The sequence below is a fragment of the Oncorhynchus gorbuscha genome, linkage group LG16 (genome assembly GCF_021184085.1).
Source record: "Oncorhynchus gorbuscha isolate QuinsamMale2020 ecotype Even-year linkage group LG16, OgorEven_v1.0, whole genome shotgun sequence".
In the NCBI taxonomy this organism is placed as follows: Eukaryota; Metazoa; Chordata; class Actinopteri; order Salmoniformes; family Salmonidae; genus Oncorhynchus; species Oncorhynchus gorbuscha.
Window position 1 is genome coordinate 57,174,550 of NC_060188.1, and position 24,682 is coordinate 57,199,231.

The 24,682-nt window shown below is 43.8% G+C and overlaps 1 protein-coding gene and 1 pseudogene across 1 annotated transcript; one reads left to right on the top strand and one right to left on the bottom strand.

Annotated features, from left to right (window-relative positions):
- Positions 1-51: 51 nt before the first annotated feature.
- Positions 52-6,109, top strand: si:dkey-183i3.5 (uncharacterized protein LOC566445 homolog). Its single transcript, XM_046306564.1, has 10 exons — positions 52-358; positions 1,521-1,732; positions 2,243-2,303; positions 2,415-2,510; positions 3,239-3,415; positions 3,797-3,922; positions 4,087-4,200; positions 4,322-4,428; positions 4,554-4,930; positions 5,875-6,109. Exons 1-10 carry the CDS (start codon positions 53-55, stop codon positions 5,892-5,894), a joined length of 1,596 nt encoding a protein of 531 aa, XP_046162520.1. The 5' UTR covers position 52; the 3' UTR covers positions 5,895-6,109.
- LOC124000293 lies at positions 5,989-23,792 on the bottom strand (annotated as a pseudogene).
- Positions 23,793-24,682: the final 890 nt, after the last annotated feature.

Genomic DNA, 24,682 nt, shown 5'->3' on the forward strand with positions numbered 1-24,682 from the left:
CCTGGGGATGGGGCTAGGAATGGGGGGCGGAGGAGGTGGAGGCGGTCTTGGGATGGGAATGGGTGGACGTGCCCTGGCTCTAGGAGCCGGCGGTGGAGGGGTCAGTGCAGCAGGGTTCAGGGCTGGCGTGGCCCCACTCAGGGCTCGCTTGGGCGGCCGGGTCTTCAAGATCGGAGGCTATGGCTTCAACCCATCTTTCCTGAGCTCCACCACTGCAGTGGGTGGTGACGTGGGTGTCAGCCCTGTGCCAAGCATCGATCCCTCGCTACCCTCGCTCGACACAGTCCAGGTGACCCGCCTAAAGGAGAAGGAGGAGCTGCAGGTCCTCAATGACAAGTTTGCCACCTTCATTGACAAGGTATGTAATGAAAATATTACTCTTCATACAGGCAGTATCTTTAATGTCTATAATGAATAATCAGTGAAAATTGATGTTGGTATTTAGCCACTATGCTTCATTCATTTGAATCCATCTCAGTAATATTTTAAGTGCACTTTAAGAATACAGTAATTAGCTATGCTTCTTATTCATGCATAAATATGGTCCCATGTGTAAACTCAATATTTGTACAGGTGCTTAAACAACCAAATTAATTAAACTATATACTACTGCTTGAACAAATTAATTAACATTATGTTGATCAGTATCCTCTACCCATCAACATCCTCTGAGGGTGTGACATTTTATAGCCTAGGTGGATTTCTCTTACAGATGTGGATTGACCTATGCATAATTTATGTTTGTGCGTAAACCAGTTGAGGATAGTCTTAGATTGTCCTGGTTTTGAAATTGATAGCAATGCTCATGTAGGCAGTCAACATTGTTATCATGCAAAAACATTATGCATGTATTGGTTCTACACAGAGTGTACAAAACATTAGGAACACCTTCGTAATATTGAGTTGCACCCCCTTTGCCCTCAGAACACCCTCAATTTGTTAGGGCATGGACTCTACAAGGTGTTGAAAGCATTCCACTGGGATGCTGGCCCATGTTAAACCCAATGCTTCCCACAGTTGTGTCAAATTTGCACGAGGTTCTTTGGGTGGTGGACCATTCTTGATTCGGATGGGAAACTGTTGAGCGTGAAAAACCCAGCAACGTTTCAGTTCTTGACACACTCAAACCGGTGTGCAGGGCACCTACTACCGTACCCCATTCAAAGGCACAGAAATGTTTAAGGCTTAAAAATTATTCTTTACCAGTCTCCTCCCTGTCATCTACACTGATTGAAGTGGATTTAACAAGCGACATCAATAAGGGATCATAGCTTTCACCTGGTCAGTCTGTCATGGAAAGATCAGTGTTCCTAATGTTTTGATCTAAATAAAATCAAAAAGAACAGCCCATTAGAATGTTCTGAACATCAATATCAATCAAGCTCATTGAAATTCAGACCCGTTCTTGGAGAGGAACAACAGACTGTATTTCTATGTTGTAAAACCAATAGAAATCTATTTGTGTAGTGTATTCATCGATCTGGCCTCTCTCGTTCTCTCTCATGGTCTGTGGTCCCCAGGCTCGCTCTCTGGAGCAGACCAACGCTGTGTTGAGGGCCAAGATCGCCATGTTCACGAACCCGGACCAGAGCGGCCCTGCCAACACCTCCATCCTGCTCACCTCTGCCATCGGTACCTACAAGATCCAGATTGATGGCCTGTCTGCCACCAAGGAGGCCATTGTTGCTGAGATTGAGCACTACAAGAGCATCATCGAAGATGTCCAGAGCAGGTGGGTGGGGTTAGGGTAGATTACCTCACAAAAGTGGCACCATAATGAAATAAACATTGACCCTATAATACGCAATACAGTAAAGTTAAGTGTCCCCACAATACCTTACAGTGAATCCACAACACAGTATCATAAAGTGTGGGTCTAGTGTTTAGTCACTAATCTGTCTGCTGCACCAGGCCTGAAGAGAGAAAGCTCTCAGCCTCGTGTAGATGTGGTGACTTTGCTTTATAATTACCTCAGCAGATCAATGCATTTAATGCTCAGTTGGAGCAAAATCCAGCAGCAGATTCTTGAGCCTTTGATCTGAAGAGAATCTGCATCCTACAAACACACAGCTTGACATTCAATTGATGCTGCGAAAAAATAATAACAAATACCCACATTTGTTTCACCCGAGTACACAATATATTACCCTTTAAAAACTCACGAAGCAGAATTGTAGACGTCGATGATATGAAAGCTGATGCATACATTTGACAAAACCTTCTATTGGTTTTATATTGAAAGGTTTGAGGAGGAGACTGTCCAAACCAAGTCATTAGAGATGGACTGGACCACATTAAAAGAGGTACGGATACATCATAGTGTTATCAAACTACCAAAGGATTGTTCAAACTATTGAAATAATGAATAACATTCTGTTATGGCTACTAAAACCACCACTCCCATGCTTTAACAGGAGGTAGACAATCTCTACATGAGCATTTTTGAGCTTCAAACCAACATTGGCGGACTGGAAGATCAGATTGGTCTCTCAAAGCAGGTGTATGATGCTGTGAGTACATGATGACAAAGTCTTTTACTGGAAAATTCTTGCACATTTAGGCTCTATAAAATGAGCCAACATGAGAAATTGTAAACGCACCCCCCCCCCCCCCCCCACCCCGTTGGTTCACATTTGTATTAGAATTGTACATATGCACTGTTCCTTGTCTGCTCCTGTACTCCACCAGTAAAAGCCTTCCTCCCTGAACCCTCTGGAGATGATCCCTTGCCCAGGCGCTGCATTAAAATGTCTCCCCATCAATTATGGAGATTCAGACAAGCTGACAGTCAGCACTCAACACTAAGCACTACTGCTTCTCTCTCTCTCGCTCACTAAAATCACCCAGATGATCACTGCTGCAGAACCAGACCTTTCATAAGTGTTCACAACATTATGGATTCACATTACACATCCTGTGACTCTCTCAGTATCGTAAATTGCATAATTGGTACACAGGAGGGACAATGTGGGCCTATTATTCTAAGAACACGGTTGCAGTAGATTATAGTATATATGGGGATCAACAAAGAGTAGGGTACATTTACCAAAGCGATATTGGAAAGTGTTCAAATAAAGGCAACATGCCCAACAGATGTTGTGCAGTGTGTTTTCAGAGTTCAATTGTGAGTCTCAACACAGTACTACGCATATTTTAAAAGCTGTATTATGTTGCCATAGCCACAAGGAAGACTAAAACAATTGGACATTAGACATAACACATTTGCTTTGTGTTGTAGAAAGTGAAGGAGGTGAGGAACATCATGACGGGCAGTGTGAGGTCAGCCTTCTCCATCTCGGTGGACAATGCAGCCCAAGCCCAGGACCTGACCTCTGCCCTGTCGGACGTCAAGTCCCACTATGAAGCCCTGGCCCAGCGCAGCAAGCAGGACGCCCTTGTTTCTGTGCAGGACAGTGTATGTACCCTTCAGCGACCGACAGTATCTAGTCTGCATTTTGTCAACCAGTCTATTGGTCCATCAACTTTATATTGCATTAACATAATAATAATCTCAAGTCTGTCAGGCCTTATCTAACAATAACTAGTTGCAAAAATGATGACCTGTTTTGCAAACACCATTGGAACCAGTACAACATTCATTATCTCTCATTCCTATCTGTGTTGCAGTCTCCCCCAAGTGGATGTTCTTAGCATTGCACTCAGAATACACTATTTTAGCCTACATTGCCTTCCAGCATCCAACCCCAAATCTTATGTTTATTTCTCAAGTTTGCGTAGACTAAGACTATGTGAAGGCACCATGAAAATGTAACCTTTTTCTTATTTCAAACCCCAGCTCTCCATGATGTCCATGACGTCCCAGCCCAGTACCCAGACTCTGACCCAAACCAAAGAGGAGCTGCGCATGTACAAACTGCAGATCGACTCAGTACAGAGGGAGATCGACAGACTCAAGACCCTGGTAGGAACATGACCTTGTCTACCCTGAAATTATACAGCCTCAAAGAAAATGTTTCATTGATTTCATAAATGACAGTATGAGGGTAAGTATCCCAGTCCTATCTCCTGACAACCTAATGCTCGCCACAGTGTTTTAATACGCAGGACTGATCTCTCCCGTTGTAGAACATCCAGATGGAATCTCAGGTGGATGAGGCAGAGTCCCACTCCAGCTCCCACACAGAGACCTATCAGGAGCAGGTGCTGACCCTCAAGTTGCAGCTGGATGACATCAGAAAGGTAAGGATGGGGTACAGAGTCCTCCACAAGTATACACCAGTAAAAAATACAACTCCTATGAGCCACTTTCACGTGCAGTTTCTTGGTGCAGCATAACCCATGAATCATGCTCTTCTTACAGCAAATAACACACTATGGTCAAGAGTACCAGGAACTCCTGGCCAGTAAAATGTCTCTAGATGTTGAGATCACTGCATACAAGAAGCTTCTGGACAGCGAGGAGAGCAGGTAAGAGAGTAGGGTCTCATACATCATCCAGATGTTCACCCATATAAGAGCTGATTGACGCTCTCTGAAGTTCTATGCCCGTCTCTATGATAGTCATGTATTTGTTGTGATGAATATGGTTTCAGACTGAGGTCAGGAGGCGGCGTGACCGTGCACATGTCTAAGACTGCCATTGGAGGAGGGGGAGGTGGGGCTGGCCTGGCCCTGGGAGGAGGCGGCGGCGGCATGGGTCTGGGAGGAGGAGGAGGCGGCGGCGGCGGCATGGGTCTGGGAGGAGGAGGAGGCGGCGGCGGCGGCATGGGTCTGGGCGGTGGCTACAGAATGGGCGGAGGCCTAGGAGGTGGCTTTGGAGGGGGTCTGGGCAGTGGCTTTGGAGGTTTTGGAGGAGGTCTGGGGTTAGGAGGAGGTGGAGGGTCTTTCGGAGGTGGGGGATCCTACGGAGGCGGGGGGTCCTTCGGCGGCGGGAGCAGCTACATGTCCTCCAGCCTGAGCAGCAGTGGACGTGAGTACAGCTCCCATCTCTATGAACTAGTTTTACTTTTATCTGTAATGCCTCCTTTAAAACAATACTATTACTGGCGCCATCTTAAAGGAATATCACACTCCCAAGATAAGTCCATGTCACAGGCCATCCACAAGCTAAAATGAATGGAAAAGCACCATGGTATTTCCAGATTTGTTGTACGTGTCTTTGAATTTCTTTGGGTTGGGGCGGCAGGTAGCCTAGTGGTTTGAGTGGAGGGGCGGCAGGTAGCCTAGTGGTTTGAGTGGAGGGGCGGCAGGTAGCCTAGTGGTTTGAGTGGAGGGGCGGCAGGTAGCCTAGTGGTTTGAGTGGAGGGGCGGCAGGTAGCCTAGTGGTTTGAGTGGAGGGGCGGCAGGTAGCCTAGTGGTTTGAGTGGAGGGGCGGCAGGTAGCCTAGTGGTTTGAGCATTGGACGAGTAACCGAAAGGTGGCAAGATAAAAATCTGTCGTTCTGCCCCTGAACAAGGCAGTTAACCCATCATTGAAAATAATAATTTATTCTTAACCGACTTGCTTAGTTAAATAAAGGTTAAAATAATACATTAAATAGCAGGGTCTACACAACTTATTGCTTGGGACATGCACTCATCAGATAGGTCTAAAAAGAAGTTAAACTTGGGAGTGTATTGTCCCTTTACCTTCTGAGATTCAACCATAGATAATGGGACTTCCAACTTCATTGGCGGAGGGCTCAGCCAATCGTGCTATTTTAAAATGGATTGCCTCAATGGTGTTGGCAGTTGCCTTAGGTCATGTATTTTTAATCCCGTGGCCTTTTGGTAGGCTGTCATTGTAAGTAAGAATTTGTTCTTAACCGGCTTGCCAAGGTAAAGGTTACATTTTAAAAAAGACTAATGGGACAGATGAGTTTCTCTATGGGTGCAACGCAGACAATTCCTCATTGGACCACTCTTTTCCTTCCAGTCTCTTCAACAGTGTACTGAGGACAAACCGGACCAACCAGAGAATCTCCATCTGCCTACATTGAGATGGAACCCTGTTTTGGCAGAATTACTAAGAAAGATCAACAGTCTCAGATTCTGTTGTGTGACTTGCCATAATGTAACATGTTTAATATCAATAAAAGCAGTGTTATTTCACCATGTGCAACACATTCAATAGGCTTGAGGTCTACTAGCATAATCCCCAAGGCCTGGATTCAAGCCGACTATGCTCCCTTGTTCGCAGAGAACGCATGCAAGGAAAATGGCGCATAGACAAAGCAATGACCAATTATTATTTAAATACTTATCAGTTCAGAGGCTTATGAACACTCCAGAATTTTGCATACGATTCACACTGGTGTGTTGGGATGGGGTTGGGAGGCAAAGGGAACATACAGCCTAAGGCCACAAACAAACCTCACCCTTCCTTTGTATGAAAAGGATATCAATAGGAGCCTTCGTAGAGCAAAGTTACAAAACCAGAGCATGAGACCCCATCTTCACAACCACAGGCTCTCTCTCTGGCCTAAGTACACACATATAGTCCACTTTATTCTCCTCTGCCTCCCTTCTTCTGTTTGCCTTCAGGCTGTGTCGTCTTGGCCTTCTTGGTCGGACCCTGTCCAGGTGTCTCTCCTCCTCCTGGTAGTTTCCTCTTGATTTTGTTTCTTTTCTTCTTTCCTCCCTCTGGTTTCCCCAAGGGGACTGAGTTGGCATCTGCTGCCCCCTGCTCAGAGACAGGCAGTTGCTTCTTGCGGTTCTTTCTCTTCTTGGTCTCGGGCAGGAATCCTTTCTTCTTCTTGGGAGCGGTCAGCTCAGCCTGGTCTTTGGTTTTCCTGGTTCTGTCCCTTTTGGGCTTTCTGTTAAAGGTGGAGCCACAAAACATATTTTAAAGCAGGTATTTTCAAAGTGGTGTCCACCTCTAAATATATAGAATGTAATCTCTTTAATGAATTTTACTAACAGATTAAACGTTGTCTGTGGATCTGTGGAATAGAGTACAATATTATTAATATACAGTTTGTGTTCCTAACCATGGTCTGCCTGGGAGGCACACAGGGATATTGGTATCAATAGGTATGTAATTCCCCCAAAATGTTTATTTTTTAACATAAATCACAGTGCATTTAAAATGGCAAAGTTCTCTCGCTGCCTCATGGCAGGATACTTCCTTTAAAGCTGAACAGAATCTCTTCCCCATGACAAAACATGTAGAACTGCAGGAAATTAGCTTAATCTGCAACATTCTCTCCGATGCCAAGAGCCGGGCTTTTAAAATGTTTCTTCCCAGGGCCCGAGACTTGGTTCGTCTGACCATGCACTGCCGAAGTAGTACAACTCCTTGTATCTCACTCCAGTTGTGTTTTAATTATGAGGGAGTCCCTTATGAATTGGGTCTCCGGCCCCAAACAGGTTGAGAACCACTAGCCAAGCTGCTCTGTTGGCATACTGGCACAGCAGTTCTCTTACCAATTATCTGAAATAGTGGAAATGCTCAAAGTTTCAACAGTACTCAACCCCCCCAAAATAGCTGACATATTCAGTAGGTCTCAATGATATAAGTATTGTTGGTACAATTATTTCCCAATGACATGACACTGTAACAGTAAGCATGTGGCAAAGTTACTCACGTGACTCCAAAATGTTTCATAACAGCCCAGTAGGTGTCCTCCATCTGTCCAGTCTTCCTGAAGCCCAGAACCTCTCTCATGGACTGAAGAACCTTTTTGAGGGGCTCCAGATCCACAGACAGCTTCTGTAAAAACACAGGAGACAAAAGTAGGTTAAAGAATCTGGAAAGACAAATGATGGGAGGGGGTATTAAAGGCATAAGTTGCTTTACCTGCTGGTTGACAGTTTTGACCAGGAAGAGACCGAGCTCCAGGGCTTTGACCAACTTCTCCTGGACCACCTTGTTCTTACCAGTCTCAACTACAGTCTCCAAACTCTGAGGAGAACATCCACAACCATATCAGTAACAAATCAACAGCTCCAGGGAGAGATGGGTAAATGTACAGTATCATCCAAGTCAAACCTAGAGGTTAAAGTTGATCCGTTTTTAATGTAACATGCTTTTGAAGAGTTTGGGGTCGTACGCACATCCCAGGCGGCACCTTAATTGGGGAGGACGGGCTCATAGTAATGGCTGGATCAGAATCAATGGAATGGTATCAAACATGTTTTCAATGTGTTTGATAGCACGCCATTATTATGAGCTGTCCTCCCCTCAGCAGCCTCCTGTGATGCACATCCTAAAATAATAATGGAAAAGAACAGGGAGGGCCCCACACACTATGGTCCCAATTTACCACAATATGATTTTTCCCATGCTTTTGCAGTAATGATGTGATATAGAGATTGATTCCTGTGGTGTCTCACACAGTGACATGTTCTCTGATGTCTAAGCCTGGGTGAGGTGTTTGATGCCTACCGCTGCCACACGGCCCACCGCCTGCTGAAGCAGCCCTGCCCAGGGGTTGCCTGCTAACAGCTGCTGTACCTCCCTGCTCTGCAGCCCCCGCAGCACCATGGCACTGGCCTGGCTCTGTGGAACACACACGCATACAAAATGAAACACTCAATGGGAAGATGATTTTGTGCAGATCAGTGGTATTTACCGTCAGTCTGAAAGGATCATTGGCTGGGAAGAGTGTGGTCCGTCATCACTGTATTAAAACTAGAGTTGGTAGAAGTTGAACCTAACTACTGGTCCAGGGTCAGATGCTTCTTTTTACTGGTAATTGTTGAGGTGGAGCCTGCTAGTCTCACCTGTTGGTGTTCTCGGACTCCTGTTGTGATGTGTTCCACTGCGGTCACCAACAGGTTCACACACAGAACCTACACACAACACAAAATAATCAACCTCCAACAGCATCATGTTACACCAGCCAACAGACTTCTTAACACTAGTTGTGGGGATTCTAGAAAGCACAGAGCAACAAGAGGAAACAACAACGCATCTTCAAGTATTTATGCAGTCATTTGAATCAATAGAGAGCAGTGTGGATGCAGTTGTTGTTAACTCACAGGGAAGCGGGTGAAGAGGTCGACAAACATTAGGCCTGACAGAGGGCTTTTCCTGCGCGTCATGAAGGAGCAGAGGGCCCCGTTAAAGATGGCCGACACCCTCTCCACGTCCACGTTACCCATGAACCTCAGCTGCAACACCAAGATTTCAGCAGGTTGGTTTCATATAAAAGATGCACTAATAGTAAATACTCGGCGTACATTAAGGTTGAATGCTAAGGGTTGGTTAAGGAACAATTGTCACTGTAGTCAACTCTGAAAGGTAAAGAGGCTTACCTCAGTAGAAGGTGTTGTCTTGCCATCTGCTGAGGCCACGGGCGCCCCCCCTCTCAGCACCTTGACCAGGTACAGAGATGCACTGAAGAAGTAGAGTGACACTGAGGAGTCAGACAGCTTCTGGGTTTTGGTCATGAGTTTCTCCAGCAGGTCGTGGAGCTCCCCCTGTCTGTCGCCTACGGTCTTACAGTACTGCTTGGCCCGGCACAGCTGGTTCCTGGGAGTAGGAGAGGACGAGGGTGACGTTGACTGATCAGTGTGGCAGAATAATACTGGAAACTGTTGACATAACATGATAATCTGTCTCCCCAGAAAGAACACATTCGTCTTCAATGCACCTGCATATGACAAGTTGTTCTTTCGAGGTGCATAAAGAGAAGTAAAGCACAAATCCTGTCTCACATCTCTTAATACATTGCGAGGTGTTTTCAGTATTAAAGGAAAACTCCACCCCAAAATGTTAGCAATCAAGTTTTCAAGGGTACATGTGTTCCTAAATTGAAAAATGTGGAACAAAACACATTTGGGAGCACAATGAAAGTATTTGAGGAAGGAGGTTGCCGTGGCAACAGCGGAGAGCTCCCCCAATGTTTTTGGCATGGAGAGATGATAGAGTCGACATGACACATTGGGCTGGGCGATATAGTCTTTTAAGGTCTTCCGTTATGGCTCCACGTACCGGTATGGATTTTTACAATACCGTTGAGAAAAAGGTATTTTGATACAGTACTACATAAATAAAAAGTTTTAGAAATTGTCCTACTTCACTGTCAGTTTTGTCCTAGTATGGTTGAATATAAATCAAATCAGAATGGAGAAATACCACTTAGAATGTATTTGTTGCCATCCTAGGGTCATGGCCTACTCATAAAACATACCAGTCAAAAGTTTGGACTCACCTACTCATTTTACTATTTTCTACGTTGTAGAATAATAGTGAAGACATCAAAACTATGACATCATGCAGTAACCAAAAAAAGTGTTAAATAAAAATATATTTACGATTATTCAAAGTAGCCACCCTTTGCCTGGATAGCTTTGTTGTTTGTCACTGGCCTACACACAATATCCCATAACGTCAAAGTGGAATAATTCTGTTTTTCAAAATGTTTACAAATGAATAAAAAGCTGAAATGTCTTGAGTAATCAACCCCTTTGTTATGGCAAGCCTGAAGTTCAGGAGTGCAAACCACATGGACTTACTCTGTATGCAATAAGTGTTTAACATTATTTAAAATAAAATAAAATTTACTACATCATTTCTGTACCCTACACATAATTGTAAGGTCCCTCAGTTGAGCAGTGAATTTCAAAAACAGATTCAAAGACCAGGGAGTTTTCCCCAATGCCTCGCAAAGAACGGAACCTATTGGTTGATAGGTAAAAAAAAGCAGACAATGAATACCCATTTGAGCACGGTAATGTTATTAATTACACTTTGGATGGTGTATCAATACACCCAGTCACGATAAAGAAACAGACGTCCTTCCTAACTCAGTTGCCGGTGAGGGAGGAAATCACTCAGGGATTTCACCATGAGGCCAATGGTGATTTTAAAACAGAGAGTGTAATGTCTGTGTAACTGTTCAAAGGGCCTGGAAAGCTGTGTAGTCGCTGCCAAAGGTGACTCGAACGTATTTGAATGTATTGACTCGGGGTGAATACTGATCTAATCAAGATATATTAGTATGTTATTTTTCATAAATGTTTTAACAAACGTTCAAATTTTTCTTCCACTTTGACAAGAGTATTTTGTGTAGATTGTTGACAACAACAAAAAAGAATTAAATCCCATTTTTTAACAACAAAAACATCAAGGGGTGTGTATACTTTCTGAAGGCAGTGTCTGAAGGTAGTGGGTATGTTTCTGAGCCTGTCTGTCTCTAAACGCACTAGCATGACGTACTTGAAGATGTCTGCGGCCTTGCGGAGGAAGTCCTGCTCCTGCTGGTCGCTCTCGGAGCTCATGCCACTCTCGATGACGCTGAGCAGGGGCTCCACCATGCCCAGCACCAGAGGGCTGCTGCCCTGCCTGGCCAGGAACACCTCCACCAGGTCCAGCACCTAGAACACAGCATAAGACCAGGGTCAGCACCCCATGAACATAGGGGGACCATCACCAGAAGAACAAGAGAGGCAGTGTTAGAAATAGCACTGCCAGAGTACAGTGTTTCACCTATATTAATTTAGCAGTGAAATCATTGCCACCACTCCATGTAAAAATAATAAATTACAAAGAAAGATAACGGAGCTATAATTTTTTTTTTTACAAGATCATCTTTGAGAATTAACAATCACCAAAATAAAAACTAGACAGTCGGGGAGAATTTTTTCTCTCCAAAACTGTCATTGCATGGGGTCCCCATTGATTTTGTAATGTTTAAGTCACTCAGATAGCATAACAACACAGCATAAGCCATGGCAAAATGTGCTTTAAAACAGCAACATTTTGCCACTGCGGCCAAGAAAACTTTGGGTTGGCCACGCCGACTACCACATCTTACACACTTACAACTCTATCCAAACAGGCGAGACGGAAATAGTAATCTTGTCATGTGAATACCTTGATCTTGAAGTCTCTGACGAGGGTCTTTTCCTTTTTTAGCTTGTCCTTCTCATCCTTCTTGGCCTGCATCTTCTTCTTCTGTTCAAGGAACAGTCCTGCGATGCTGCCGTCCAGCTTCATCATGGCTTCATCGTCCAGCTCGTCACCATCGCTGCCATCCTCTTCAGTGGCCTGTGACATGCAGCAAGAAAGACCCGGTCCAGTTAAAATGTCTAGAACAGCGCTGTGTATTAATGTCTCTGCTTTTGAACCCCCCCCCGATTTCAATGAAACTGCTAGAATCTTATCCAGAGCGACTTAACACAAAATGCATTTAAAAAAAAAAAGATCTTGAGCACTATAAGTGAAACCTTCAAAAATAAGAGTAAAGTACAATCCCAGAGCTAGAATAAAATACCAATCACAAGACACCTACCAGAGCACCCTGGTTCTGTAGGACCTTCATCAGCTCAATGCGGAAGTTCTGATCCACCTCGCTCCCCTCCTCCATGGCCTCATCTTCACCATCATCAGAGTCGTCGTCTGATGCATCCGACTCATCCTCATTCTGGAGAAGCAAGTAATACATATGTTTACGAAGAGTAAAAATATAAGCAATAGCTGTTACTGGACACAAAACAATACCAAACTAAAATATATAGGCAACAATATTTTGGGCTCATTCTAATTATTATTACATTCTAATGGGAGAATAAAGTGGACTTGCCTGACTAAATAAACTGGATGCGTACATGGTGATAATAAAGCCATGAATAGCGGTAGCTTCACTCTCACCATTTGAATCTCTCCATCACTGTTTTTATCATGAGAAAGCGTGCAAAAACCAGGTTCCTTTTGTAATGGGAGGATTTGTATAGAAAGCCAAGTTGATGCCAGCATTAGATGCTGTCGTCCTCATAATAACCGCACATGGTTTTACCGCAACACCTTTCAATTGAAGCGGCAGAGAATAAATGAAAGTGGGCACGTCTCACAAAAACGGAAATCGTGGATAATAAGGGGAGCAGGAGAACTTCTAGATTGGCTACAATAATTACAAGGTAGGCCTTTTCCAGTACTTGAATTTCTGAGCTCCAAATTCAAGTAGGCTACTTCAAGCCCCTTGTATTGTTTAAAATTGCAGGTGTAACATTGAAACCAAAATGTATTTGTCATGTTATTTCATTACTATATCATATTGAGAAAAAGCACACTAGGCAATGTCATTGGTTGTCATCATATCCAGAATAATTCATAGGAATAGAGTTGGGAGTTACACAATAGTCTATCCTACACAATTGCGCACAGTAGACTTGGTGTACAATCCGAGGCACAAAAACATGAACTCATTTGATGGTTTCCCTGTTAAATCTAACGAGACCCTGCTGTAAAAGATGCAGACAACAACTGATGATCAACATCAACTCGCTAGGGTTATTAGATCCAACGTGGATCCTGACAAACACCTTTTTTCCAGCAATTGGGCGGTTGCGTCGCATACGTCATCACAACAGCCGATTGTCACTTGAATGTCATTAAAAAAAGTCCTTCCTGGATCAGATGATTACATGTGAAAATATCACGGTGTAATTATGCATAATTATTGAAGCACGTTAACGACAATATCGATTTAGGTTTTAAGTATCAAGGTAAGGCGACTCAGAAGGCTTCCATTTTGCAATAGCATACATTTTGGGTGATTTGTGTGCCCATGAAAACTGTTTCACCTCTTAACATAAGCAGACATGAAATGTTAGGTAGTTACACTGCATTTCTGAGATCTCTATACAAAAAACAGTGACGGCTAGATACAGGTTTCTTACAGGGCTCAAGTTCAATGTCTAATTTAACTGATTAATGCTTAATATATAATATGACGACAACTTACACTGCCACAAATGCAAGGACAGAAAAGTAATGTTTTATGTCACAGGATTTTGGACATATCCGTCAAGACACCAACCAAGAGAAGGGGTCGTCTACCTATATTCAATAAAATGTCAAACCCTTATATCTTAATGTAATGTAATAACATGGGGGAAAAATGGCTAACTATTATCAATGAGTTCTCAATAGCTGTAACATGTTTTCCAGCATAGGAAATCCTCGCTGGTACCCTAGTTTATAGAAAAACCCTGATGTAGATTTGTGAACGTGACCAGGTGTGAAAGAACTGAACTGACCATCTCTTCGTCGTCTTCATCCTCAACTTTCTTTTTTTTGTCTTTCTTCTTTATTTTGTCAGTCTTTATCATCCGTCACCACGATGGAACTGTCCTCCTCATCTTTATCTGGGTCCAGAACCTAAAAGACACAATGAGTCAAATGAATGGACATTCCTGTAATATATCAACATTTACATTCGCAAATCGACAGAAGTTTTACCTTCAGTGAACACTTATATGCAACATTTAAAAACCACAGCTCTGTAAGAGTACAGAATTCTCTAGTCTTGGAGACTTACATCCAAGATGGCGGTGAGGGCTCTGGCGGTGACGTGGGGACAGATGTTGGAGAAGACAGTCCTGCAGACGTGGCGGATGTGTCTACTGGGCTGGGACAGGAGTGAGAGCAGGATGTCCACCACCACCTCAGCCCAGTGGGGCTCCTCCTCTCCTGCTGCTGCAGAGCCTGGATTAATAGGACATGTGGTTACAGAGACATCCCACCAAAGACTACCATACTGAACATAGAGGCTGGTGTTTATACTAACCTTAAGCCGGGTGTACACTACACGACTTTCAAAACCCTGACATCGCTAAACCTCACAATAAATGACCATCTTCCCTGTAGTTTTTTTGTCACGCAAATTTAGTGGTGCGCACACTAAATGATCTGGCAGACGGGGGTCACACACTACAAGATTCTTCACTAGGCGTTGAGGATTGTCGATACCAACCACGCTGTCCGGCGAAAACATTGACGTGATTAGACGACCTGTGGCTCAAAGCAGCCTCAAACGTTTTCAGTCAGACATTCACGCTTTCCCTACAGTTGAAATATCTAGCCAACATTTTTAACATTGCTAAGAGCTGTAACGATTTGGCACTTTGGCTTTGATTAAGGTACAAACGCATTCTAGTAGTAGTCATCGCTCCTTCTTGAGTCTACACATTATGGGTAATGCGAAACAACATCATCTCACTGGCGTCTTCTCTGGCAAGCTCTCATTGGCTATTGCTCATCACCGTTCTCAAAACTTGTCGTTGCATATCTCACACTACAAGAGCATTGCAGATTGTGCCGAAAAAAAAAAAACATACTTGACATTTTTGGGACGTCTGGGACTGCTCAAAAACAAGATCGGTAGCCCTCAGATTTGAGTCTCTGACCCTCTCACATTTAACGAGCGGCAGTGACGGCCGCACGCCTGAGTAGGCAACGATATTGGGATTTTGTCTCCGATTTCAAAAACTTGTCTGGGACAGCTAAATCGGAGCCAAAATCGTGTAGCGCACACCCGGCTTTACTGTCACTGTACAACTGTGAACCAGTATGGATGGGAAATAACTAAATATATGGTTTTCAATATATGGAGAATGAGTACTTCTTTCCATGTCACAGATTAAGACTGGGGTGGTTTTGGCAAACTCAACTCTTCAGTAAGATTCGGTTGGCTCGAACACATTCTCTATGGACATGTGGTCTTACCGGTTACCGCCTTCTTCTTCTTGAACTTCTTCTCTTGGCATTTTTCCATGCAGTTCTGCAGATCCTGCATCAGGTCTACCAAATCCTCTGGAGCCTTTACAGTACAAGCAAACATGTATACATAAACGTGGGATAAAAAGGACAAAGTAAAATGATTTATCTAAGAAATCTTACCATACTACGACAATCATTTTCATCCCTCATTTGTTTATCAATTGCGTACCTTGAAGAGGTGAATGCCAACCAGCAGGAAGAGTTGTTGGAAAGCAGAGGTCTCTGGAGTCTGGCCTTTCTTAGATTTCTTCATTAGAGTCCCCACTGACGCCAGCATACTACATCAGAACAGGTTCACTATTGGCTTACATTTTTCTTACACCAACCTTTAACCCCCCCCTCCATATGGTCTATTTACAGTCAGTGTGGTCCGTACCTGTCCCAGGCCTGTCTCTGCTCGGGGCTGAAGGGCTGGGTGCTCTGAGCGTACTTGGGCTGGTTGAGCAGGGTGTCAGCGTACCGCACCAGACAGAAGATCCACATGGAGCCGTCAGCCATCGCACCCTGCATGTGCCTCTGGTTGCGGGCTGCCACCTCAGGGGAGTCGCCCAGCAAAGGAAGGTGGTTGATGTGCTGCAGCAATCTGGAGGGGTTGGGAGGTTAGAGAGATGTGTTAATCGGATGTGTAGTGTAGGACAGGGGTCGACAACCGGTGACCCCTGCCCTAAAATCATATATTTTTTGGGACTTCAGTTTTTGGAAAAACAAATTCTAAAATCACCAGGAATTCAGTTAAAATATGTTTAATTTAGGAAATTTGTTCCCAAATATTCCCACAAATATAAATATATGTGATCATATAATCAAGGTATGAAAAGATTGTATTTGAAAATAATCTATTTTGGGGTTTAGTTGTGGTCAATGTGCAGTAGGGCTGGGTGATAAATCAGTCATTTGAGTAATATGAATTTATGTTCTAGCGCAATGCTCCAAATGCCTTTATTGCAAGAACCTATGTTTTTATTGTGTTTGTTTTCATAAGCGTTGTGTCTTTTTGGTCTCGCCTCCGTCGCTGCTCCTGTGCACCTTCCCACTTACAGACAGACACCAAGCCCCTCCCGCTGCCACACAACAATGACGAAAGATCACCTCTTCTTCTCTGGACAACAAGCAGTTTAAACTTGCTATTTGCATTGGAGGTTAGGTCCAAAAGAATCGGACATACGGACACCGAAACGCTTAGGATAAATGATTTTACTGTAATAGACGAGAACTTAACCATCTAACGATACCCTGTTTATGTCTCAACTCCCAAAATGTAGAACAAAGCAGATCCTAATAAAAACCAGAGTATCAATGTTGTAGAAAATGAATGCTCCATTTGTCACGCGCAGCATTTTAGCCACATACTTATGTGCTAGTCTGTATAAATGTGCAATGAGCCTAAAAAGACTCATGTATATAAAGAATTGGCAACTCATTCTCATTCTGAGAAATAATATTTTTATTATCCAGGTTGGCCACTTGATTTCAACATCTAAACAAAGAGGACAGGCTGTTATTCAAACAGTTGGAGACGGACAGGAGGGTCTATTCATAACAGTTGAACCGTTCTCTACCTTGTTAGCAAGCAAATAGACCCAAGTTGGCTAGACTTGAAATACAGTATAAAGACTCATTAGCACGTGGGCTTGTGTTAATGAGACCCATGTTCATTTTGTAGAATGCCTGTCACAAGAAGTTGGTCATTATTAGTGGATGTGCATTGTGCAGGTTCAATTTGTAACAACAACGGCATTTTCATACAGACTTAAAAGCCAGATCAGTGACCATTGCAAAAATAAAAAATAACTGGTTAAACTATTTTGATAAAATAATTACATTATTAGTGAGTCTTATGGTGTGGAAGGCTTATATTTACCCTAGGTATACTTTTACAAGCCCTGAATTCATTATATTATTCCTGACTGTTTGAAATGCAGTGTATTGATCTTTAATTGTGTAATAAATCTTACGCAGAGAGAACTAGATATACAAATCTAGATATACATAAAAGTAAAAATCACTGTCTTATATCTCCCTCTCTAACTTTAAGCATCAGCTGTCAGAGCAGCTTACCGATCACTGTACCTGTAAACAGCCAATCTGTAAATAATAATAATAATAATAATAGCACACCTGACTACCTCATCCCCATATTGTTATTTATCTTCTTGCTCTTTTGCACCCCATCTCTACTTGCACATCTATCACTCCAATCTCCATAGACAAACATTGGCAGTCGAATGGCCCATACTGAAGAGCTCACCATAGAATGCCACCTTTCCAACAAATCAGTTCGTCAAATTTCTTCCCTGCTACAGCTGCCTCGGTCAACTGTATGTGCTACTATTGTGAAGTGGTAAAGTCTAGGACCAACAATGGCTCAGCTGCGAAGTGGTAGGCCACACAAGCTCACAGAACGGGACCGCCGCGTGCTGAAGTGCGTAGCATGTAAAAATCATCTGTCCTCGGTTGCAACACTCACTACCAAGTTCCAAACTGCCTCTGGAAGCAACATCAGCGCAAGAACTGTTCGTCGGGGGCGTCATGAAATGGGTTTCCATAGCCGAGCAGCCGCACAAAAGCCTAAGATCACCATGAGCAATGCAAAGCGTCGGCTGGAGTGGTGTAAAGCTCGCCGCCACTGGACTCTGGAGTACTGGAAATGATGGAGTGATGAATCACACTGGCAGTCCAATGGAGGATCTGGGTTTGGTGGATGCCAGGAGAACACCACCTGCCCCAATGCATAGTGCTAACTGTAAAGTTTGGTGGAGGAGGATTACTGGTCTGGGGCTGTTTTTCATGGTTTGGGCTAGGCCCCTTACTTCCAGTGAAGGGAAATCTTAACGCTACAGCATACAATGACATTTTAGATGATTCAGTGCTTCCAACTTTGTGGCAACCGTTTGGGGAAGGCTCTTTCCTGTTTCAGCATGACAATGCCCCCGTGCACAAAGCAAGGTCCATAAAGAAATGGTGTGTCGAGATTGGTGGGGAAGAACATGACTGGCCTGTACAGAGCCCTGACCTAAACCCCTTCAAACACCTTTGGGATAAATTGGAACGCCGACTTCGAGCCAGACCTAATCACCCAACATCAGTGCCCGACCTCACGAATGCTTGTGGCTGGAAGCAAGTCCCCGCAGCAATGTTCCAACATCTAGTGGAAAGCCTTCCCAGAAGAGTGGAGGCTGTTATAGCAAGAAAGGGGGGACCAACTCCATATTAATGCCCATGATTTTGTTATGAGATGTTCGACGAGCACTTGTCCGTATACTTTTGGCCATGTAGTGTATATCGTAAATCGGACAGAAGTTTAAAGAAAATGTAGACGTGATTTTTAGACCATATCACCCAGCCCTAATTTGCAGTGTACAAATTATTATAATTATGTCCCGGTCTCCAGGCCATCCACTCCAACAAATATCGGCCAGTGGCTTTAATCTAGTTAACCTACCCCTGGTGTAGGGCATCTAGAGTGTAACGTAAATGAACACTCACGCTATGGAGTTTCATGCAATTAGCCCTTTAAAACCATTCATGTTTAAAACTTAACGGACTATTCCAGCCACCTACCATTGTAGCCATGCTCTTCATCTTTGACTACCCCACAGCTTGTTTTTGAAAAATGATAAAGAGTGTAAAGTAGTCTTATCTCACCCAAAGAAGGAGTTTATGATGATGGCTCTGGTCTTCTCATCCAGGGGCACTGACAGGGTGGCTTCTGTCTCAAGTATGTCCGGGGTGGCCTTCTTAGCATTGAAGAACGCATGGAAAAAGACAAACCTGGCACGATGGAGGACAAAACAATGAGTTAGCATCTATGCTACATTATGACTATAAAGTGCCCTTCAGAATACAATAGTTATAGAAATGTTGGGAAGATTACTATGCACATCCAACTTGGCACAGGACAAATATCACCCTTTGCTACTCCCAAAAGTGATATCACCAAGGAATAATCTAAAATCACTTGGGGGAGCAGCAAACAGTGAGTGACATGACATTTTCCCTGCAGTGAGATCTCTCACCTGGCTACATCCATCACTAGAGCCTCCTCTCTCTTCACCTGGTTGTTCTCGGCGATGGAGGTTAGGCGTGGAATGATCCACTTCCTCAGGCGGAATATACAGTTCTCTCTCCTAAGGATAGAGAGAGTCAACAATTCAATGGGATACTTTTAGTTTAGAAGCCTGAAGTCATATGAGTCATTCTAGGATATGCTCCAAGAGTTTTACTCACTGGATTCCGCCCTCCTGGTTCTCCTTCTGCCTGCGGGTGCTGAAGTCCAGGCAGCTGTCCAGGCGGGGGTTGAGGAACATGTCTTTGAGCCAGTCCACGTAGCTCTGCAGTGCGGTCGGCTGCAGGTGATGCACAACCCTCCAGAAGGAGGGCACCACAGGGTAGCCCTGGTTTGTGAGCAGGGAGAAGGCCACCATAACCGCCAGCTGCTTCTCCGGGTCATCGCAGCCCTGCAGGAAGTCGCCAACGTACGTCTCCATCTCGGGGGCAAACTTAAAGCGGTCTGGGAGCTGAGGGGGCGAGATGAGTGCATACTTGTAAGTCAATATATTTTAAAACATTTCCTTTTTGGATAAGTGAGCATCTTACTATATATTTTCTGTGACCAACTAAGATGCCAGCAGCTTCACTATGTATTTTCTATAATCTGGTGCAGTCATGAGTCGACAGACATTTGTAGGGAGACTGACCTGTGCAGAGACCACGTGTTCCCCGTAGGTCCTCATCACCTCTCCATTTAACACCTGTTTCAGCTGGGCCAGGGTCAACAAGGACAGGGCACTACCCAACAGCCGGTAGCTCAGGTAACTGGGGCACAGAGAGAAGACAGCCCGATGTCACAGGAAGGTCAAAAAGATCATCAAGGACAACAACCACCCGAGCCACTGCCTGTTCACCCCGCTGTCACCCAGAAGGTGAGGTCAGTACAGGTGCATCAAAGCAGGGACCGAGAGACTGAAAAACAGCTCCTATCTCAAGGCCATCAGACTGTTAAATAGCCAACACTAGCACACAGAGGCAGCTACCAATATACATTGACTTGAAATCACTGGCCACTTTAATAAATGGAACACTAGTGACTTTAATAATGTTTACTTATCTTGCATTACTCGTCTCATATGTATATACTGTATTCCATACTATTCTACTGCATCTTAGTCTATGCAGCTCAGACATTGCTTGTCCATATACTTATATATTCTTACTTCCTTTGCTTAGATTTGTGTGTATTGGGTATATGTTGTGAAATTGTTAGATATTACTGCACTGTCGGAGCTAGAAACACAAGCATTTCGCTACACCTGCAATAACATCTGCTAAACACGTGTATGTGACCAATAAAATTAGATTTGTTAGAACAGCTATGTAAATTTACAGCACAGGAAGGAAAACAGGAACATACATGGGGGGAAATGCATGCATTAAGTTAGAAAAATGACAGGGGTAAAAATTGTATTACAGGGGTCTAGGCTACAGAACTTAGTTCAATCATCTAATATTCGGGTTCAGGGTCCAAATGTGAGTGAGGAGCCAACAGTCTTAACCCCAATGCTGTGCTTACTGTGTGGGCCCCGGCTGGTCTTTCAGCATGCCGTTAATGATGGTCTCCCTCCAGAAGAGCTCAAATTTGTCCTCCCTCAGAGAGATCAGCAGCAGGTCCAGAGCCACCGCAGGCAGCAGGCGGTCCTTCTTGACTGAGCGGGCCGCCATCTTCAGTACATCTGTCAACCTAGGGGAGAGGATGGACAGGAGAAACAGGTTTGATTTTACATTTAGTAAGTGCGTGTGTGTGTGTCATCCTGACCATGGAAAAAAAACATAGCCCTAGTCGTAAAAAGCTGCTCACTTAGGGATATTGTCCATGGTAATGATTGTGGAAGGCCCAGCAGCTTCTTCAGCTTCTTGGGCTTGAGCACCTGGGGGAACTTCTGCATGGCCACCAGGAGGAGCTGCAGCTGCTCAGGGGTGCTGAAGGCAGAGGACAGGTCTGTCTGCAGGGCTCCCAGCAGCACCTCCTCAAACACCTCCTCTGACGTCTGGAGAACCACACAGACCAAACAATACACAGGTCATACCGACTGCACCCTTCAACACAAGGATTTATCACATTGAGACACCATTAGAAGAGTGCTCCACTATGAAGTAGAGCTGGATGAGTCACTCACCTCAGACAGGATGTCCACCATGGTCTTCCTGGGCAGGTCCCGCAGGTGTTCTCTATATTGCGATAGGCTCTGGAGGAGCTGGACACACTCCAGCACCACCTGAGGCTCCTGTCACACACACACACACACACACACACACACACACACACACACACACACACACACACACACACACACACACACACACACACACACACACACACACACACACACACACACACACACACACACACACACACACAGGTGAGTAAGAAAACCAAACACACACTGAAGTCTGAAAAGTAGAAACCGAGCTAGGTCTGGCAGTAACAATAAGGGGGACATATGTGCACTTCAATTCTCTGTGCAAAACATGGTATACTAGTCTTCCCTGCCAAGCCCATGGGTGATCTGGTGTCATTCTTACCTTTGGAAGGCGTGTGGACTGAGACAGGGCGAGCACACCAAAGAAGTTCCCAAAAGCAGCATTTCTGATGAGTTTCTGTCAACATGAATATAAACGTCAACATAAGATACTGTGCAATATAGAGACCTTCATTGGCTGATTACATTAAGTATATGGATGTTAGTGAAACACTCCCGAGCGGTGCAGCAGACTAAGGCACTGCATCTCAGTGCAGGAGGCGTCACTACAGTCCCTGGTTTGAATCCAGGCTGTATCACATCCGGCCGTGATTGGGAGTGCCATAGGGTGGCGCACAATTGGCCCAGCGTAGTCCAGGTTTGGCCAGAGTAGGCCGTCATTGTAAATAAGAATTTGTTCTTAACTTACTTACCTAGTTAAATAACGGTTAAATAAAAAAGGTATTATAAAATGATAAATTTACCACCCCATCTAACTTGTTACATCACATGCTTACCTTTTTCACTTTCGCCAAGTTGTGCTTCTCTTTGATTTGATCAAAGGCTGTACGCAGAGGTACCTCCTCAAACACGCTCAGTACCTGACAACCAAAACAATGACAGAAATGATGCATCAGTACCAACCTCTTATATGTTATGTAGCAACACCTTCATAACTCCTTCGTAAGACATGTACAAAGAAATAGGATGTTGGTGAGCCATTAGATGTACTATTAACATTACCTGTCCCAAAGCCAAACTGAAGCCTGGCCGGGCAGCCTCTCTAGTGTGTGCCAAGCCATCCACCAGTCTCTTCAGGGTGTATGTCAACTCATCTGTCTAGAAAGGCAAGAGAAGAGAACACATACATTATAGCAAAATGTCAAGAACTCTATGGACCCGTAAATGTAACATGTATATGTGTGGTGGAACATACACCTTCTAAACAGACAGTATGACAGCAACTCAAATGCATATAAGTAGAGTAGCATTCCAGCAATCAAAACTTTCAACTCAACACACGTGGCCAGGTGTGAAATAAGTTTCGTTTACATCTGTGCCAAACTTGATATGGATTTGCTATTTCCTCTAAAGTCCAACACCCACCAATAGCATAAAAGTGACAATGTGCCTAGCTAACCAGCTACTGTAGTTGGTTTAGCAAGATAAGTAGGCTATGTTAGCTAACAAGCTAACTCCATTGCAGCTAACTTAGCAACTGAGAGCTGTCCAAAACACACCAACCTTTTCACTAGTCTTCAGATATTGTATGAGATTTTCAATGGCCTTCAGCCGTATCTCTTGTTCAGGTTTAGCGATATCCCAGAAGAAGTCCAGGAACTCGCGGTTCTGTTGGAGAATACCCTTGGCATCAGTAATTTTCGGTAGCACTGGTTCATTTTCTATCTCCCCCATGTCTACATGCATCTTATTCATGCCATGTGATAGTAGGGAGATAAGGGTTTTGAGTAGACGGGATACAGTTTTTGGTCAGATTAGACTTTTCTTAGCAGGTTAGGATCATTTACGTAACAGGTTAACGTTGGGGAAACGAATGGAGCTAAAATATATATATTTTTGAGTTAATTTGACAAAAGCTGTATCGCTTTTTATAAGAGGAAAATGCCAAGCAAGAGGCATAACTGGGGCCAAAATCTGTCTTCTCCAGGTGGCTTTTAAAAAATTGCAATTCGCTCGTCAAGCGATGGGTTTTTATATGGAGGTCGTGGGGTGTTACTTATTTGATCGAATCGAAGTTTCGTAATGATTCGGTTGTTACGATTGTATTGATATAAGTAGGACACGTGACATCCCGGTAACTTTGAGAAAAAACACGTTATAAAATCACTAGTTACCACAGCCACAAAGTCATAAACCTTCTTAAAATGTTACTTTAAACCTAACCTTAACCACACGGCTAACCGTATGCCTAACGCGAAATTAAGACCCAAACCATGTTTGTAATATATATACGATATAGTAAATGTTGACTTTGTGGCTTCACACATATCTGTCCTCTCATTGGCTAGAATGGCCCCACCTGATCTAGCTTCCTCCTGATTGTCTTCCATTTTTGAAGACTTTCTTTTCACGTTTAGAGCGCCAACTAGAGTATCCGATGGATCTTTTGGATCAATGGTTCCTAAAATATGTATAGTTCCGTACCCCTTCAAACATTCAATCTCCAGCTGCGTACGCCCTCTAGCACCAGGGTCAGCGCACTCTCAAATGATGTTTTTTGCCATCATTGTCAGCCTGCCACACACACACCATACGATATATATTTTTTCCACAAAACGGCTCGTGGGAAGTGACAAAGAGCTCTTATAGGACCAGGGCACAAATAATAATATTATAATAATCAATACTTTTTCTCTTTAGTTCGCCATCTTACATATAAAACGTATTTGTTCATTGAAAATTATGAATAACTCACCATAGGTTAATGAGAAGAGTGTGCTTGAAAGGACACACATAACAATGTGGGGTTGTATTGGAGAGTCACACTCTTAAATAATTTTCCACACACAGTCTGTGCCTGTATTTAGTTTTCATGCTAGTGAGGACCGAGAATCCACTCTCACATACACTACCATTCAAAAGTTTGGGGTCACTTAGAAATATCCTTGTTTTTGAAAGAAAAGCCAACAAAAATTGTCCATTAAAAATAACATCAAATTGATCAGAAATACAGTATAGACATTGTTAATGTTGTTTAT